Below are 16,801 nucleotides of genomic sequence, written 5' to 3' on the forward strand. Positions count from 1 at the left end.
ATATACCCATATCTGGACGATTGCCTAATTTAGGCAGAAAGCTAGGACATACTTTTGAATCATCTGGCCTTTGTTCAAAGGGCATGGACTTGTCTGGGATACACCATAAACAAAAATAAATCACACCTGGTAACCTGTCAAGACATTATATTCCTGAGAGCAAGCTTGAATACAACTTCCAGATGGCTTTCCTCACACCAGAAAAATAGATTCATTTGACAAACTAAACAAGTGCCCACAAAAATCCAGTTATCTGCAAGACAAATACTGCAAGCCTTGGGGTTCATGGCCTCCTGCATTCTTCTAATTCCATATGCAAGGTTGTATTTGAGGAAACTAATGGCATCTCAAAAGCCTACAGTGTCAACATTCACAGGATCTAGAAGCAATAGTTCCTGTTGTACCTTGCCTACGCCTAGAGTTCCTTTGGGCAGAGGCCTGCCCTAATAACAGGGGACTACCATTCACACTACCCCCTGCCACCCATACCTTAACAGATGCATCAGACTGTGCATGGGGAGCCCACCTGGTAGGGAAGTGCATTCAGGGCAAATGGAACCCAAGTCAAATGCACCTGCATATCGATCAAAAAAATGTTAGCTGTACAGAGTGCTCTGACAGCCTTCAAGGACCACATTCTTCCAGGACAATTAATGATAAAGATAGACAACACCACTGTTATGTGGTACATAAACAATTAGGGGGGTACACATTCTGACCCCTCTCTGCAGACTAGCCATGGCATTGTGGAACACAGCCCTGAGCTATCAAGTACATTTACAAGCTCAGTTACTGCCAGGAAAAGTAAATGCACTGGCAGGTGACCTAAGCAGAAACTACACAGACCCATACGTGTGGAAACTGGAACCAAGGATTTTCAACATGTTGACAAGCAAATGGAGGAGCCCATATACAGACCTGTTTGCCTCCCCCAAAACCATCAGTTGGACAAATTCTGCACAAGGACTCCCCACAAACAAGCTTGGAAAGTGTATGTTCTGTTCTTCAGCTGGAAAAAACTATCAGTTTATGCTTTTCTTCCTCTGCCTCTTCTCTCCAAAGTACTACTAAAGATCAAACAAGACAAACCAAGGACTATTTTGATTGCACCACACTGACCACGCCAACGCTGGTGTGTACCCCCCTTTTGCGCAGTGTCACTGTGGGTCCCATGTCACCTGCCTCAGACTCCTACTCTATTGTCTCCGCAGGAGAACCAAATTCTGCACCCTCCACTTCAAACACTGAATCTAGCAGTCTGACTAATTACGTAATTTCTCCTTTACCATTCCTCAGTAAACCAGAGATGGATATCATTTTAGAGACAAGAAGGCCTAGTTACCAGAGTCTTGCGCTGAAAAATGGAAAAGATTCTGTGCCTGGAACCAAGCTCAAGGGATGAGCACAACAGTGTCCGATTTACCTCAGATTTTGCAGTACTTAACTCCTTACCTCCGAGTGACGCCTCTAAGTGCATCTGCAGTTAACTCCTACTGACTCCTATAGGCATCAAACACCGCTTGTTGATATTTGCATCAATAATTCCAAAACCATGTTATGTACAAGGTTTTAAAAGATTGCATCTTAAAGCTTACACAATGCCAAACCCAACTGTATTAATATTTTACCACTGCTGAGTGCAGGTAAAGAGAACTCTTTTTATAATTCTAATTTATACAGATATAATTTTTACATTTTTCTAAATATTTCAACAACAAAGTAACACAGGCAGAACTCCTTAGCTTCATATGAAAGCTTTTAGCTAGATTAATAAAATGCTGCTATAACAGTATGTGTATAACTTGAGTGGTGGCTGAGATGTTCTAAGTTGGTTACAAAATATTACAAATGGAATAGTTACTGTGTTTACTGTGGCTTATAAAATTCATTTTAAGAATTAGAACCTAAAAAATACTACCACTGTAAAATAGTTTGTGCTGAAGCGTTTGCTATTTATACTTCTTTCAGAACCACTGTGGTTTCAGAAAGATTAACATTTGTTTGAAATGTGAGGACATAATTTGATTCTGTCAAAAGGCTTAGGCTCCGCCCATTGGAAGTTAGTGTAAACTTCCTGAGCTCCATTGGACTGAATGAGTTAACTGAGATGCTTCACAAGGGCCTGTCTTATTCCTCCACCAAAATTCACGTCTCTGCCATCATAGCCGATTATAACACAGAACCACCACTCTTCTCTCATCCACTGCTTAAGCAGTTCCTCAGAGGGGCCAAAAATCTATGACCACCCAGGAGAGCTCCCACTCTAGCCTGGGACCTTAACTTTGTATTGGAAAAGCTCACCCTTCCTCCTTTTGAGCCAGATGCCACTGAATACTTAAAATTCCTTTTTTGGAAAACAGCTTTACTTTTAGCAATCACTTCAGCAAGAAGGGTATCTGAATTACAGGCCCTCATGTCAGTGGAGCCTTTCATCATCTTTCATGCAGACAGGCTGTTCCTCAGGACCAGTCCCTCCTTCATGCCCAAGGTGGTATCCACTGTTGCCCTTAATCAGTCCATACATTTGCCAACCTTATTTCCTAATCAACAGAACAAAGGGGAATGGATTCTGCACTCCTTAGACGTGCACAGACAACTTTGATTCTACTGGACAGAACTAAACCTCAAAGGAAATCTGATCAACTGCTGGTGGCATTTGCTGCAGGGGCAGAGGGGAGGCTATTTCAAAGCAAACCATTTCCAAATGGATAGGCCATTGCATTCATTTCTGCTACAAACACCATAGAAAACCTATCACACAGGGGAATTGGACCCCACTCTACCAGGGCTGCATCTACCACTACAGTCTTTCTCAGAGGTGTACCTACCAGGAACATCCTAGAAGCTGCTACCTGGAGATGTTTGTGTTTTTCACTGTTGCAGTCATTACATTTGGGGTAATCTGCTGGTAGGTTGCCCTCAGTCAGCCTGAATAACAAAGTCTTGGGTCCAGAGTCGGTTGCCATCTTTTCCATTACGTTAGGTCATCAGGGGTATATAACATGCAGCAGACGCCATTACATCAGTTTTTCTTGCCCCAGATGTCAGGTGCCCCCTTAATGGGAAGCAATTAAATCTGTAAATATACAAGGTTATGCCTCCAACAAAAAAGCAAATGCACCAAAAAGCTTTTGAAGATGGTAAAGGAAAGTAAAGAACGATGGATACTCTTGGGTCTAAAAGCAAGGCCACACCTAGGAAAACTACCTCTAGCCACCATTTTACTCCTGCTACACCACCACCCCAAGCTCATATGCTTAAAATGGCAGAGGATCTTATCACCCTTATCAGGGGTAGTCAGGCCACACCTTCTAAAAGGAAAAGAGACCTTTCTCCTGAAATACTGACAGAACAAAATTCTGAGGTGTCTGATTATTCAGATTTTGAAGAGGAGCAACTTATTACTGTTTATGGGGATTCAGGTTTAGAGCAATCCATTCCTTCTGCCTCCCCACGAAAAGGTATTTTCTTTGGGGAAACGCTTCACACCCTTGGAACATTTCCACTTGGAATTCCAGGACTTCTTTCAGTCTAAGAAAAGAGAATTTCTAGACCTGCCCCAGCACAGACCCTTGGCCATCCCTCCAGTCTTAAGAGGTGGTTGATGAATTAACCCAGATTAACTCCTGACACCCTCCTACCTGCTCCCAGAAAACCTGACTGGTATTAAGAGTACTGGATTCTCACAAATACCTTTACAGAAATCCTGCTGCAGACCTGGAGGTCATTACACAGGGACCAAAAAGGAGCCAAGCCTAGTTCTGCAAAAAATCCTATTCCTCCTGACAAGGTCTACAGAGCTCTGCCAGATGGGGTAAAAAAAGTATACATTTCTGCAGCCTTAGCAACTAGAGCACTCAGCTGTCAGTTCCACATGTTAAAATATCAGCAACACACTTTGGAAGAATTAAAACAAAAGATTTCAACCTTTCCTGACTGCCAATTCAAAACAGTTGGCAGATTTACTGCACTCGACTTGTCAAGTGGCTAAATGCTCATTACTTTGTGGTTATGACGCCTGAGAAGCCGTAAGCAGCGCAGCAGTGTCAGGATCTTTCATTAGGCAGCATGCATGGTTGATGGAACAATCTCTCCCTGATCATGTCAAAACTAAATTACTTGATGCACCCTTGGATAAGGACCGCTTGTTGGGAGTATAAGCAAAAGAGGTGCTTAAAAAGATGGAAGAAAAAGCAAAAGCTATGCAAACGGTGAAAGATTTTCTTCAGGTACAACCTCTTAGGTTCAGCAGGACTTTTCCCTCAAAACACTAGTCCTTTCCTGCACCTAGCAGACAGGGGCAAGGTAAGCCCTGCAGGGACAGACCATCCAGACTCGTATCCCAGGGACAGCAGAGAAGCAAACAGTGCACCACTTCCACTTCAAAGGCAGGGAGTTCTAAGCCGTTCCTCTATGGCAAAAACTGACCCCCCCTCCCCCTTTTCACTGTCCAAAAACTAGGATGAAGGCTGTCCCTCTGCAAAGAAAATTGGCTTTCTGTAACAAAGGGCCAATGTGTCTTAAAGATCATTTTTCAGGGATACAAATTCCCAATTTTATGAGGGTACCCAGACTTTCCAAGTCAGTGGGCAGAGGCATTGAAATAAGTCCAAACTCACGTATCCCAAGGGGCAGTAGAACCTGCCCCCTCAGATCAGACTGGCAAAGGCTTTTATTCCAGACTATTCCTTGTTCATTGAAAAGGGGGCACTTGGCACCCCATCATAGATCTATCCATTCTGAACACCACCTTCCTGGTGGTCTCTAAACTCAAAATTCTAACTTTGCAGCAGCTGCTGCCTATGCTGACAAAAATGCCTGGTTAGTTGCACTAGATGCCTACCTCCACAACCCCAGAAGGGAATCCTGCAGGAAATTCCTTCAATTCAGAGCAGGCTCACAGCACTATCAGCTCTCTGCGCTACCCTTTGGCTTATTTACTGCTCCCAGGGTATTCACCAAATGCTTTGCTCCGGCCATAGCCTTTTGCAGACAGAAAAATATACAAATTTACCCTTATCTGGACGACTGCCTCATTCAGGCAGACTGCAAAGAAAAGCTCCTCAAGGACCTCCTCTGTCAAAACCTTCATAACCACCTTAGGATAAGCAACGAAAAAGCAAAGCAAACACCCTCCAGGAAGATCATTTTCTTGGGAGCACTGCTTGACGCTCCATCCCAAATGGCCTTCCTGTCCCCAGAAAAGCAGACCTTCCTGCGTCTCTGTTTTACCCAGCTGGCTTCCAGAAATTCCCTTAATGCGAGAAAGTTCCTGCAAGCCCTTGGGGTACATGGCATCTTGCATCCTCGTCATTCCTCTAGCCAGGCTTCACATGAGATCTTCAGTGGTACCTAAAGAACCTTTGGTGGGAGCGCACTCAACCTGTAGAGACCTCTCTCTCCAATCCCCTGTATGAGCAGAATTTCTCTGGTGGGCAGGGGCCTGTGCCCAGAACAAGGGTCTTTCCTTCGCCCAACCAGGCAGACCGTTACCACAGATGCCCCCAAAATAGCTTGGGACGCTCACCTAGAAGGCAGGTGCACCCAAGGTCTTAGGGATGCCCAGTACCTTCCCTTACACATCAACCCGAAAGAAATGGCAGTACAAAAGGCTCTGACATTTTTCAAACCCCATTTCAAGCCAGGGGTTCTGCTTACCAAAACAGACAACACCACAGTAATGTGGTACATCAACAAACTGGGACTGACCCAATCTTACCCTCTGTGCAGGCTAGCCATGACCGTCTGGCTGACTGCACCTTCCATGGGACTACACCTGATAGCCCAATACCTACCAGGGATCAACAACACCCTGGCAGACCATTTAAGCAGAAACCTTACTGGACCCCCACGGATGGCAGCTCCACAGAAAAAATCTTTACAAATCACTCATGCGTGGAGCATTCGGGAGGTGGATCTTTGCTTCGCATCTCAACCATCAGCTGAATAAATTCTGTACCAAGGAGTATCGCCTCCTAGTGTGGAAGGTGGATGCCTTGACTTTCCTCTGGAACACCCTCTTTGTATATGCATTCCCTCCTCTGCCTCTTATTTCAAAGTTACTGCTCAGCATAAGGTAGGGGAGACCAAAGGCCATCCTCATTGCTCCAGATCGGCCCAGACAACATTGGTACCCCTTACTGTGGAGCCTGACTTAACAGCCTCCCAGGCAACTTCCCCTGATTGTAGACCTCTTAACTCAAGTGGTAGGGAGGAGATGCTGCACTCAGACTTGCAGACTCTCAAACTTTCGGCATGGTTAATACTCGAAAGGCAAACAAGGGGCCCCCTGATAAGCAAACTGGTTCTAGACTTTGTCACAGAGGCAAGAAGGTCCAGTACCAGAAAATCATGCGCAGGAAAATGGAAAAGATTCAGCTCCTGAAGCCAGTCCAGAGAGGGCAACACCTCAAAACCTTCCATCCCTCTTATCCTGGACTACCTAACGGAGCTTAGTTAGTGTCCTGTTCTGTATTAAAATGTATGCCTCAGCCATTTCAGCTCATTTTGATACAGAACCGCCCCAGTTCCCCCATCCTTCAATTAAACAATTCCTCAGAGGGGCTTCTAATATCAGACCTCCCAGAAGGCCATCCACTCCAGCCTGGAACCTGAATTATGTTTTGGAAGAACTGACTTTACCACCCTTCAAACTTGCTGCTTCAGCAGAACTAGGATACCACTCCTAGAAAACTGCTTTTCTCCTAGCTATAACTCGGCCAGAAGGGTTTCAGAACTCCAGGCACTGATGGCAGTTGAGCCCTTCATCAGCCTCCATGCAGACAGGGTCTCCCCGAGGACTAATCCTTCCTTTATGCCCAAGGGTGGTATCTAATGTGACACTGAACCTGGCCATACATCTGCCCACCTTCTTTCCTAACCCTCAAAACAAGGAAAGAATTCTGCACTCAGTAAACGTGCATAGACAACTCGGATACTATCTGGATCATAATAAACCCTTCATGAAAACAGACCCACTACTTGTTAGTTTTGCCCCAGGGGCAGAGGGGAAGCCCATTTCCAAGTGGATATCACACTGTATACATTTCTGCTACAGATTGCATGGGAACCCTCCTCCCCAAGTCTATTCAAACCCATTCCACTAGGGCAGCCTCCACTTCTACAGCATTCCTCAAAGGAGTTCTCACCAGGAACATCTGGGAAGCTGCCACCTGGACTTCTGTCCATACCTTTACCAGCCATTACCACCTTACCTCTATTTTCAAAGTTTAGGGCAGGGTTTGGTTCTGCAGGGCATGCTGACCCATTTCTAGGTTTGTTACTAATCCTACCTTCCTTCCTTCTCAGTTTTGGGAATCTTCCCACAGGTGATGAGTGCAGCAGTGAAACGCGAGGAACATAGTAAGTTGTGTACACTTACCATAAATGTGGATGTTCATCGTGCATACAGCTGCAGTCATAACAGATCCGGCGTCGGTTGTCGTCGCTTCTTCCCTGACATCAGTGCGACAGGGGTATAAAGGAACCAGCCAACACCATTTTCTTAAGTCTTTCTTGACGCACGGTGCCCAAAGGAGAAGCAGTTCGCAAGTGCCGGTCGGCCAGCTCCTGAGATTACGAAAATTTGGAAACCGAAGTCTTCTTGAAAGCTAAGTACCCCATTGGGGAAACTTTCTTGCCTCAGACCGATGTCAGACAAAGTTAATAATTGTATTTCTTGTGGGAAGCAAATACCGCTTAAGGATTTCCATTCCCTCTGTATACCTTGTTTAGGCCCAGACCACGATGTCTCGGTCTGTCGCTTTTGTGCTACATTCAACAAATTCCCCATTAAGCGTCAGGCGGAGTTCGCCCAGCATTATTTTGGGAAAGCATTTAACTATATTATGTCGTCAGATACTCTGACTCCAGTTTTGTCTAAAAAACGCAAAGATAAGGACCGACACACGAGGTCCGCGGCCTCTACCGACACCACGCCAAAGCAGACTACACGTGGTCCAGTTCTCAGCGAGGCGCCTACGCAGCCCCTGACTACCGACGACACTTTGGCAGTGTCTCCTGTGCCTGAGGTCGCAGGCTCCTTGGCCCACACCCCGACTACAGATACCGAAGCCACTGTTGGCGTTGAAACTCAGAATGTGGACAGGTCCACCTCCACTCAAGGTGTTTTCAGACCTTCCTCTTCTTTCTCCATCAAGGCTTTCACTAAGTCTAAAGCAACCATACACTCTAAGACGAGCTACACAGGGCCCATCTCCAGGCCCGATGCCTAAGAAACAGATGCTTAAAATGGCTGAGGATTTAATTGCTCTTATCAGAGGTTCTCAGCCCCCACCGGACAAAAGACCCAGAGTGGAGGAAGATTCCCCCTCCTCTGATCAGGGCTCCATTATTTCAGAGCACTCTGATCAGGAACATTCTTTCTCCCCTTTTGAAAACTCTGATGCGGAGGAGTCCATCCCTTCTGTACCCCCCCCCCCCGAGGATTTCTCATTTGGGGAAACTTTGCATACCTTAAGGGAACACTTCCACTGGGAAGGCCAAGATTATTCAGATTCCAAGAAAAGGCTTAGGGAATTTCTCTTGCTACCTCAGCACAGGCCTCTGGCTATTCCTCCTGTCTTGGACATCCTAGATGATGTTTACTCTGAGGCCTGCCTTAACCCGGACTCTCTACCTCCAGCTCCAGTTAAGCCTGACAGGTACTACATGGTTCCTGACTCGCACCAATTTCTATACAAAAGCCATGCTGCTGACCCAGAAATCATCTCTCAGGGCCCCAAGGGAGTTGAGGCCGCCACTGCTACAAATCCATTACCTTCCGAGAGAGATTCCAGATCCTTAGAAAGGTGGGGGAAAAAGGTATATACCTCGGCTACCTTAACCATGAGAGCCTTAAACTGTCAGTTCCATATGCTAAAATACCAGCAGTTTTTGTTCTCACAATTGAAAAGTAAAATGTCACAACCTGAACAACCAGACTTGAAGGAGTTGCAGGATTTGATACATAGTGCAGAACAAGTGGGTAAGCATACCTTACAATGTGGTTTTGATGCTCTAGAGGCCTCATGTAGAGCTGCTGTTACAGGATCAGTCGTACGTAGGCATGCCTGGCTCAAGGAACAAGCCTTGCCTGATCATGTCAAAACTAAATTGCTAGACGCCCCTCTTCAAAAGGATGTACTATTTGGTGCTAATGCTGAGGAGGTATTAAGGAAAATGGAGGAAAAGGGTAAATCAATGCAAACTGTGAAAGATTTTCTACAGGTACAACCCCCACGTTTTAGTAGAAATTGGCCTTCCAAAAACTGGTCCTTTCCTGCCACGGACAGACCCCAAAGAGGCAGATAGAGGCGCCCGAGGGGCAGAGGGCAATCCCAAGGATCGTTTAGAGGCAGACAATGGCAAGCTCCTACACAAAGAGGTGGTGAGGATAACTCACAATTTTTCAGAAAGCAAACCCAATGACTTCCCCCTTTGCATGCCAAGCAAGTCTCAAATGGCAGCCCCCTTAGGAGGAAAGCTGGCATTTTCAAAAAATTGGCATATTGTCACAAATGACAAATGGATCCTGGACATTATAAACAGAGGCTACAAATTCCATTTTCACACACTTCCAAAAATGAGAGGCATGCCAAACCTGCCACACGATCAAACGGCAGAGGCACAAAGGCAAATTACAGATCTCATAAACATGAAAGCTATTCAAGAGGTACCTACGCACGAACAAGGTCAAGGTTTTTATTCCAGGCTATTTCTGGTACCAAGGAAGGGAAAAGATTGGAGACCTATTTGGACCTATCCATCCTAAACACATTTCTACTCGTACCAAAATTCAAGATGCTCACTCAACAGCAACTTCTTCCCATGCTGGGCAAGGAGTCTTGGCTGGTAACATTGGACCTCAAGGAGACATACCTGCATGTCCCAATCAGACAAAATTGCAGAAGGTACCTCAGATTTCTTGCAGGTTCAACCCATTATCAATTCTCTGCATTGCCCTTTGGCTTATCTACTGCACCCAGAGTATTCACGAAATGCCTGGCATCAGTAATTGCCTACTGCAGACTTCAAGGGATACAAATATACCCCTATTTGGACGACTGCCTGATCCAAGCGGACAGCAAGCACATTCTTCTGAAACATCTGGCTTGTGTAATAATGTTGAACTCCCTGGGATACACAGTCAACAAAAAGAAATCAAGGCTAATACCCTCTTGGAAGATAATTTTCCTAGGTGCAAATTTGGACACAAACACCCAGATGGCCTACCTCACACCAGAGAAGCAGGGGCAACTAATTCAATACTTCAGAGCACTAGCAAATTGCACCAGGCTGACTGCAAGGAAAATCCTGCAGGCTCTGGGATTCATGGCATCTTGCATCTTACTAATCCCATGTGCAAAGCTGCATATGAGGAAACTACAATGGTACCTGAAAAACATATGGTCTCAACACAGCCACAGTTTGGAAACAATAATACCACTAATTCCATGTCTGCAAAAGGAATTTCTGTGGTGGGCTCAAGCATGTCAAACACAGGTCTTACATTCAGCAAGCCTCAAGCAAATCAAGTCATCACAACAGACGCCTCGGACTACGCCTGGTTGGCGCACATGACAGATCGGTGCATTCAGGGCAAATGGTCCCAAAAAGAAAAGCACCTTCACATCAATCAAAAGGAAATGCTAGCAGTAATAAATGCTATTATAGCTTTCAAGGACCTTCTACAACCAGGTCAACTATTGATAAGAACGGATAACACCACAGTTATGTGGTACATAAACAGGGAGGAACACATTCTTACCCCCTATGCAGACTGGCCATGTCACTTTGGAACATGGCCATAGACTTACAAATGGAACTACAAGCACAGTACTTGCCAGGCAAGGAAAACACGCTGGCAGACAACCTGAGCAAGAATATGACAGATCCACACAAATGGAAATTGCATCTATAAGTTTTTACAGAAATAATCCAAGAATGGGGAAGGACAGACATAGATCTCTTTGCCTCCCACAAAAATCACCAGTTGACAAAATTCTGCTCAAGGATTTTCCATCCAAAGGCCTGGAGAGTGGACGCTCTTTCTTTCAGTTGGACATCAATGACAGTTTATGCCTTCCCACCTCTTCCTCTGCTTCCCAAAGTTCTATTGAAAACCAGAGCAGACAGACCAAAGATGATTCACATTGCTCCGGACTGGCCAAGCAACACTGGTACCCACTCCTGAGGAGCCTGACGCATTCCCCACCATGGACCCTGCCTCTAATGCCTCCTCTTCTGACTCTGCACAGCTTCAAAACTCTTCACAGCCAGCTAAAAACACTCAATCTAGCCGCATGGAAGATTCCTTGGCATCACAACAGGCCCTACTCTCCAAGGAGGTGCAGGATGTCATTTTGGAGACCAGAAGGCCATCAACTAGAAAAGCTTACTCCGCAAAATGGAAACTGTTTTGTGTCTGGAATGAGGAAAAAGGGCCAGGATCCTGGAAAACTGAATTTACCTCAAATACTACAATATTTGGCTGAGCTGCTAAGCAGTGGACTTTCATTCTCCTCCATCAAAATCCATGCCTCAGCCATTTCTGCAGAATACAACACTGATCCATCTTTATTCTCACCCTCTCTTAAGACAGTTCCTCAGAGGGGCTAAGAATCTAAGACCTCCAAGGAAACAACCAATACCTGCTTGGGATCTTAATTTCATTCTGGAAAAACTGACCTTGCCTCCCTTTGAGCCAGCTGCCTCATCAGATTTGCAATACTTGTCGTGGAAAACAGCTTTCCTTCTGGTTATCACATCAGCTCGTAGAGTTTCAGAGCTACAGGCTCTCATGGCTGTCCAGCCTTTTATCTTCCATCAGAACAGAGTTTCCTTACGAACCAACCCGTCCTTTATGCCTAAAGTGGTATCCAGGGTAGCTTTAAATCAGGCCATACATTTACCTACTTTTTATCCTAATCCTCAAAACAAAGGGGAGAGATTACTACATTCCTTTGACATCCACAGACAACTGCGTTATTATTTAGACAGAACAAAGCCTTTCAGAAAATCAGAACAGTTCTTTGTGTCCTATGCTGTAGGGGCTCAAGGAAAGCCAATTTCCAAACAGACAATCTCTAAATGGATAGCCCACTGCATACGCTTTTGCTATTCCTTTCATGGCCAAACTGTACCTACAGGCATTAGAACTCACTCCACCAGGGCCACAGCCACCTCTGCAGCTTTCCTCAGAGGAGTTCCTACCAAGGATATTTTGGAAGCAGCCACTTGGAGTTCTGTGCATACCTTCTCCAAGCACTACAACCTACCTTTATATTCCAAATCTAGAGCAGGCTTTGCCACTGCAGTCTTGCAGGGCATTTTGGCTCCTCCTAGTTCCACCTAGTGCCTATCACCCCTTTCTTAGCTTTGGGATTCTACCCATCTGTTATGACTGCAGCTGTATGCACGATGAACATAGTACAGTTTTGTACCTACCATAAATGTAGATGTTAGAGTGCTAATACAGCTGCAGTCCAGGTTTCCCTCCCTCCTTCCCCTCTTGGGACAGGCCTATTGGCTAACACATCCTCATACAACCTGATTGGGGTATTCATTTATGATGTATTTGCTTGCAACTACTGTATTTTGATTATATTGCACTGCATTATTGCACAAATTTATGTATTGCCTTCCTTCTGGGGGCATCTGACATCTGGGGCAAGAAAAACTGAAGAAAATGGTGTTGGCTGGTTCCTTTATACCCCTGTCGCACTGACGTCAGGGAAGAAGCGACGACAACCGACGCCGGACCTAGACTTTGGAATTCGGCCGACCGAGGACCCGCCTGACGGCAGGAGAACCCATCTGTTACGACTGCAGCTGTATTAGCACTCTAACATCTACATTTATGGTAGGTACAAAACTGTACTTTCTAGTGTATTCCCTGTTGCATTCTTGGTTTCCCACCCTCCTTCCCCCTTGTATCGTCTTTCTTTAGGGAGACATAAGGTTCTAATGGTGGCTTTTAGCCTCCAAGACCACTTTACCATATTTACTTGGGCCTCTGACTGGTTAGGGCAAAAAAAAACTGATGTAATGTCGGCTGCCTTCCTTTATAGCACTGATGACCTGACGTCAGGCAGCAAGCAACAGCAGCTGATGCAGAAAATTATTGACTCTGGTATTCAGTCTGGCTGAGAACTAACACAGCAGGGATAACCCACAGGTGATGACTGCAGCATTGAATACACTAAACATCTGCATTTATGATATGTACACAACTGTACTTTCTGCCTAAATTTCAAATAAACTAGTCAATGAAAGCTTTTCTCCCTTGAAACAATTTACAAAAATGCAAGTGCTTGAGAGGTTTGATAAATGTGCCTTATTTTAGTGTTGTGCACCAAGTGTAACTCAAACCAAGTCAGTAATCAAATGCTGTACTGAAGGGCAAGCCCCTCTGCATCCTTCCATCAGTCTGTGTGCCTCCTATAAACCTGCTTCTTATTCTTACTGTTGGGTCATATGACCTTGGGCCGAATAACTAAGATGTGTGGGATACTTTGCCTCCTTTTTTCAGAATTGCAAGGAGCTAGCCCTAATGCAAAAAATGTAAATTCTTACCTCTAGGTTGAAGGCAAACGTCCTCTTAACAATTGAATTTGAAAGTATTGGATAAGTTGGTGTTTGAGTCTTAAGAGACTGGGTTAAATTAGGATCTCCAAATTGATAAGGTGAGCAGTATGGCAAACTTCATATTTTTTTTTTCCTGGTGAGGTTTTTCTGGTTGAGGACTACAGTTACCCTAGAAAACCAGTATTCATTGCTTGCATACCCAATGTGTATAAGGCCAAAGACCATGGAAGATAGTTTGGAGCCAGAGTCCAATACTGGTGCAGCTGGAAGGATTTAACTTAATGTAGAAAAGTGACCTAAGAATGAGGGATTTAATAATGGTGCACCTGTTGAATTACTGAAGTTAAATTTTCAATGTATGAAAGATTTGACTTTAGCTGTAGCCAAAGTGTCTGATTCTTCTTGTTGGATTTGATTTTAGGTGCTAATCTGAAAGGTGTTGACATGGAAGGAAGTCAGATGACTGGCATAAATCTAAGGGTTGCCACCCTGAAAAATGCCAAACTGAAAAACTGCAATCTAAGAGGGGCAACTCTGGCAGGAACTGATTTGGAGGTAAAGGATTTGTGTAGAGCTGAATACATTTATTAACACATTGGAAAATATTTTTAAGTACAGCTGTATTTCAAGTAGCTGCTCACACCCCTCAAAAATAAAAAAAAACTTTGAGCTACTAAGTGTTTCTACAGAATTAATTTGTTTTCCTTTGGCAACTTCTTAACATAGTATAAGAATTCTAGGTTTGCAGTTGGCCAGTAGCCTCCTTGTACTGTCTCTGCAAGGTTGGTGCTTATCCCCTCTGGGAGGTGAACATACTAATTGTTGTAAGCAATAAAATATGCTTGTCTGCTGTAGGGAAATGAAGTTACTAAATACTCATAGACATTATGCTAAATGAAATTCTTGCCCTTGCTGCATATGTATAAAACCTAGACTATGGCCTAAGTGGGCCCAGAATCTGAAAGTATCCTTGGTGCCAGAATAGCTGAAAGAGAATGATAGGAGTGAGTGTCACTGCCATCCTGTCCATCTAGAGAGGAGGGAGTAGTTGGGTTCCCTGTAGCAATGTTGCCTAGCAGACTTTGAGTGTTGTTGTTAGGGCACTATGAAAGACTACTGCATGTTCAGACTTGTCAAGCAGTGTATGTGTTAGCTGAGAGTAAGGAGTGGGGGCACTTGGCATTCCAAGCAGTAGCACCTTTTCAGATTTACACGGGAGGATTAGGAAACGTAGAACACCTCAATTGACTGACACACACATACACACTGTGTGTGTGTGTGTAGGGGGGGGCTGATGGTGGTCACACAGTGGAGAAAAAAAAAGTGCTAGGTGACGGGGGCAGCATCACATGTTTGGCAATAGAGAAGAGCTAAAAAAGTTATTACCATAAAGTTCGAACTGAGTTGTCAGTTTTCATTCTTCAGCTGTTTGGTTTGGATCCGATCCTTGTTTAAGACTCTACCACTACTAAAGCTTGTTAAAACAAAGCGTGAGAAGGTCAAACAGAAAAAACATTTCATTAAAGTGACTTAAAGAAAAAAGTCATGGGCATTCAGAATTGCCATGTAGCTGAAACACCTGATGTTCATAAGGGTCATTTGTATAATCCCCTATGCCTCTGATACAATAGGTTTGAGTGGTCACTCAGTGGAAGTTCTAGCTTGGCTGGAGTTTTAATTACTAAAGCTTGTGGTAACCAAAATTCTAGCTTCTCCCTTACCCATAATGCAGAAACCCCTATCAAACCTCGGATCTTCCTTGCTGATTTTACCAGAAAAGTATCTCAACATACATCTATAAAGAGATGATTAAAATGTGTGTTCTATAGAGTAAACCATATCAGGAGCTCAGTCAAAAGGACATTGGTTTCCTCATAAGCTCTCATTCCTTTACAAGTTTGTAGAGACAAAGGATGGGGGTCGATGGGTGAAAAGTTGAGGAAGAATGAAAATGGCCAACACAGGTGGAACATTATGGCAAGTACAGAACTTGGTTATCTGATGTCAATTTTCATTCTATCCTCAACTGTTGAGACAGAGTCCTAGCTACCTAAAACTTTGGGTGGACTCTAAGGAATTATATTTTTCTAAGCCCTGTAGAACCACAAGATGCTTTACCCCTTGAGGCCAGAGCTAATTTGTAATGAGGACTTGCCCAAGTTACTGCTGCACAAACATCGTCCATGGAAAACCTGCATAGAAAAACTGAAGTTGCCATGGACCTAGTTGAATGGGCTCATAAAGTTTAGTTAAGGTAAAGCCTAATTTGTCGTAGATAAAGGAAATATAAGCAGCTAGCCATCTAGCTAAAGTTACTTTTGCTACTGGTTTACCCAGTTTAAAATCTAATGAGGAAAGATTTGTTAAGTAACTGTCTTCATGAAAAATCAAGTAGGGAAGTTTTGAAGACAAAGCTTGAATTTCTGAAACTTTTAGCTGAGTTAGACTACCAAAAAGACCATTTTCCAAGTAAGAAACTTAAAATCACATTTCACTGCTGGTTCAAAGAGGGAATGTATTTATGCTTAAAGGATGAAGTTCAGATCCCATGATTGATGAAGGGTCTTTAAACGGTTATCTTAAAAAAAGAGTGCCTCTCAAAAGTTTTGAACAGTTTAGCGGAGGCTACTCAAGAACCTTCAAATCCAATATGAAAATTATATATTTATGTTAATAGAACCTTAATGGTAGAGGAGATCACCCCATCTTTTAAAAGTAAAGCTAAAAATTCAGGTATGTTATGCATCACAGCTGAGAAGGGATCAACATGATTTTGTTCTGCCCAGTAAAATCTTTTTCCATTTACTGAATACAGTTTCCCTGTTGAGGGTTTATGGGAAGATAAAAGGATATGGAAGACAGGTGAAGAGAGCATAGGTTGTCTGGCTGTTAGAATTAGAGAAACCAGGCTGCAAGCTTGAGGTTTGAAATGCCTGAGTGAATCATGTCTGCTGGCTGGGTGAGACAGAAGGTTTGGAATCGGATCCAGAATCTAAGGTTTGTAAAGTAGATGAGGCCATAGGAAGGGGAGCGAAATCTGTTGAGGCCAATAACGTGCAATGAGGGTGACTGCTCTTCAACTTGACAGCTTTCTGTAGAAATTTCTGAATTAAAATGGTGGTAGGCATAAAGCAGACCTTGGAGGCCAGTCGAGAAGTAGAGCATCCCTCTGTGAATCCCTTTTTGTTAAATTAAAGGAAAAACCCCAAAAAGA

The 16,801-nt window shown here is 44.1% G+C and overlaps 1 protein-coding gene across 3 annotated transcripts in view; it reads left to right on the plus strand.

The window, feature by feature from the left end:
- Positions 1 to 16,801, plus strand: part of KCTD9 (potassium channel tetramerization domain containing 9) — a 458,686-nt gene that overhangs the window by 421,323 nt on the left and 20,562 nt on the right. For all 3 annotated transcript variants that reach the window (XM_044083151.1, XM_044083153.1, XM_044083152.1), the window contains one exon: positions 14,009 to 14,142. In XM_044083151.1, coding sequence (XP_043939086.1) covers positions 14,009 to 14,142 — 134 coding nt within the window. The remainder of the gene's footprint in view (positions 1 to 14,008; positions 14,143 to 16,801) is intronic.

This window comes from Protopterus annectens, chromosome 9.part0 (assembly GCF_019279795.1).
Source record: "Protopterus annectens isolate FY-2018-M chromosome 9.part0, PAN1.0, whole genome shotgun sequence".
Taxonomy (NCBI): domain Eukaryota; kingdom Metazoa; phylum Chordata; order Ceratodontiformes; family Protopteridae; genus Protopterus; species Protopterus annectens.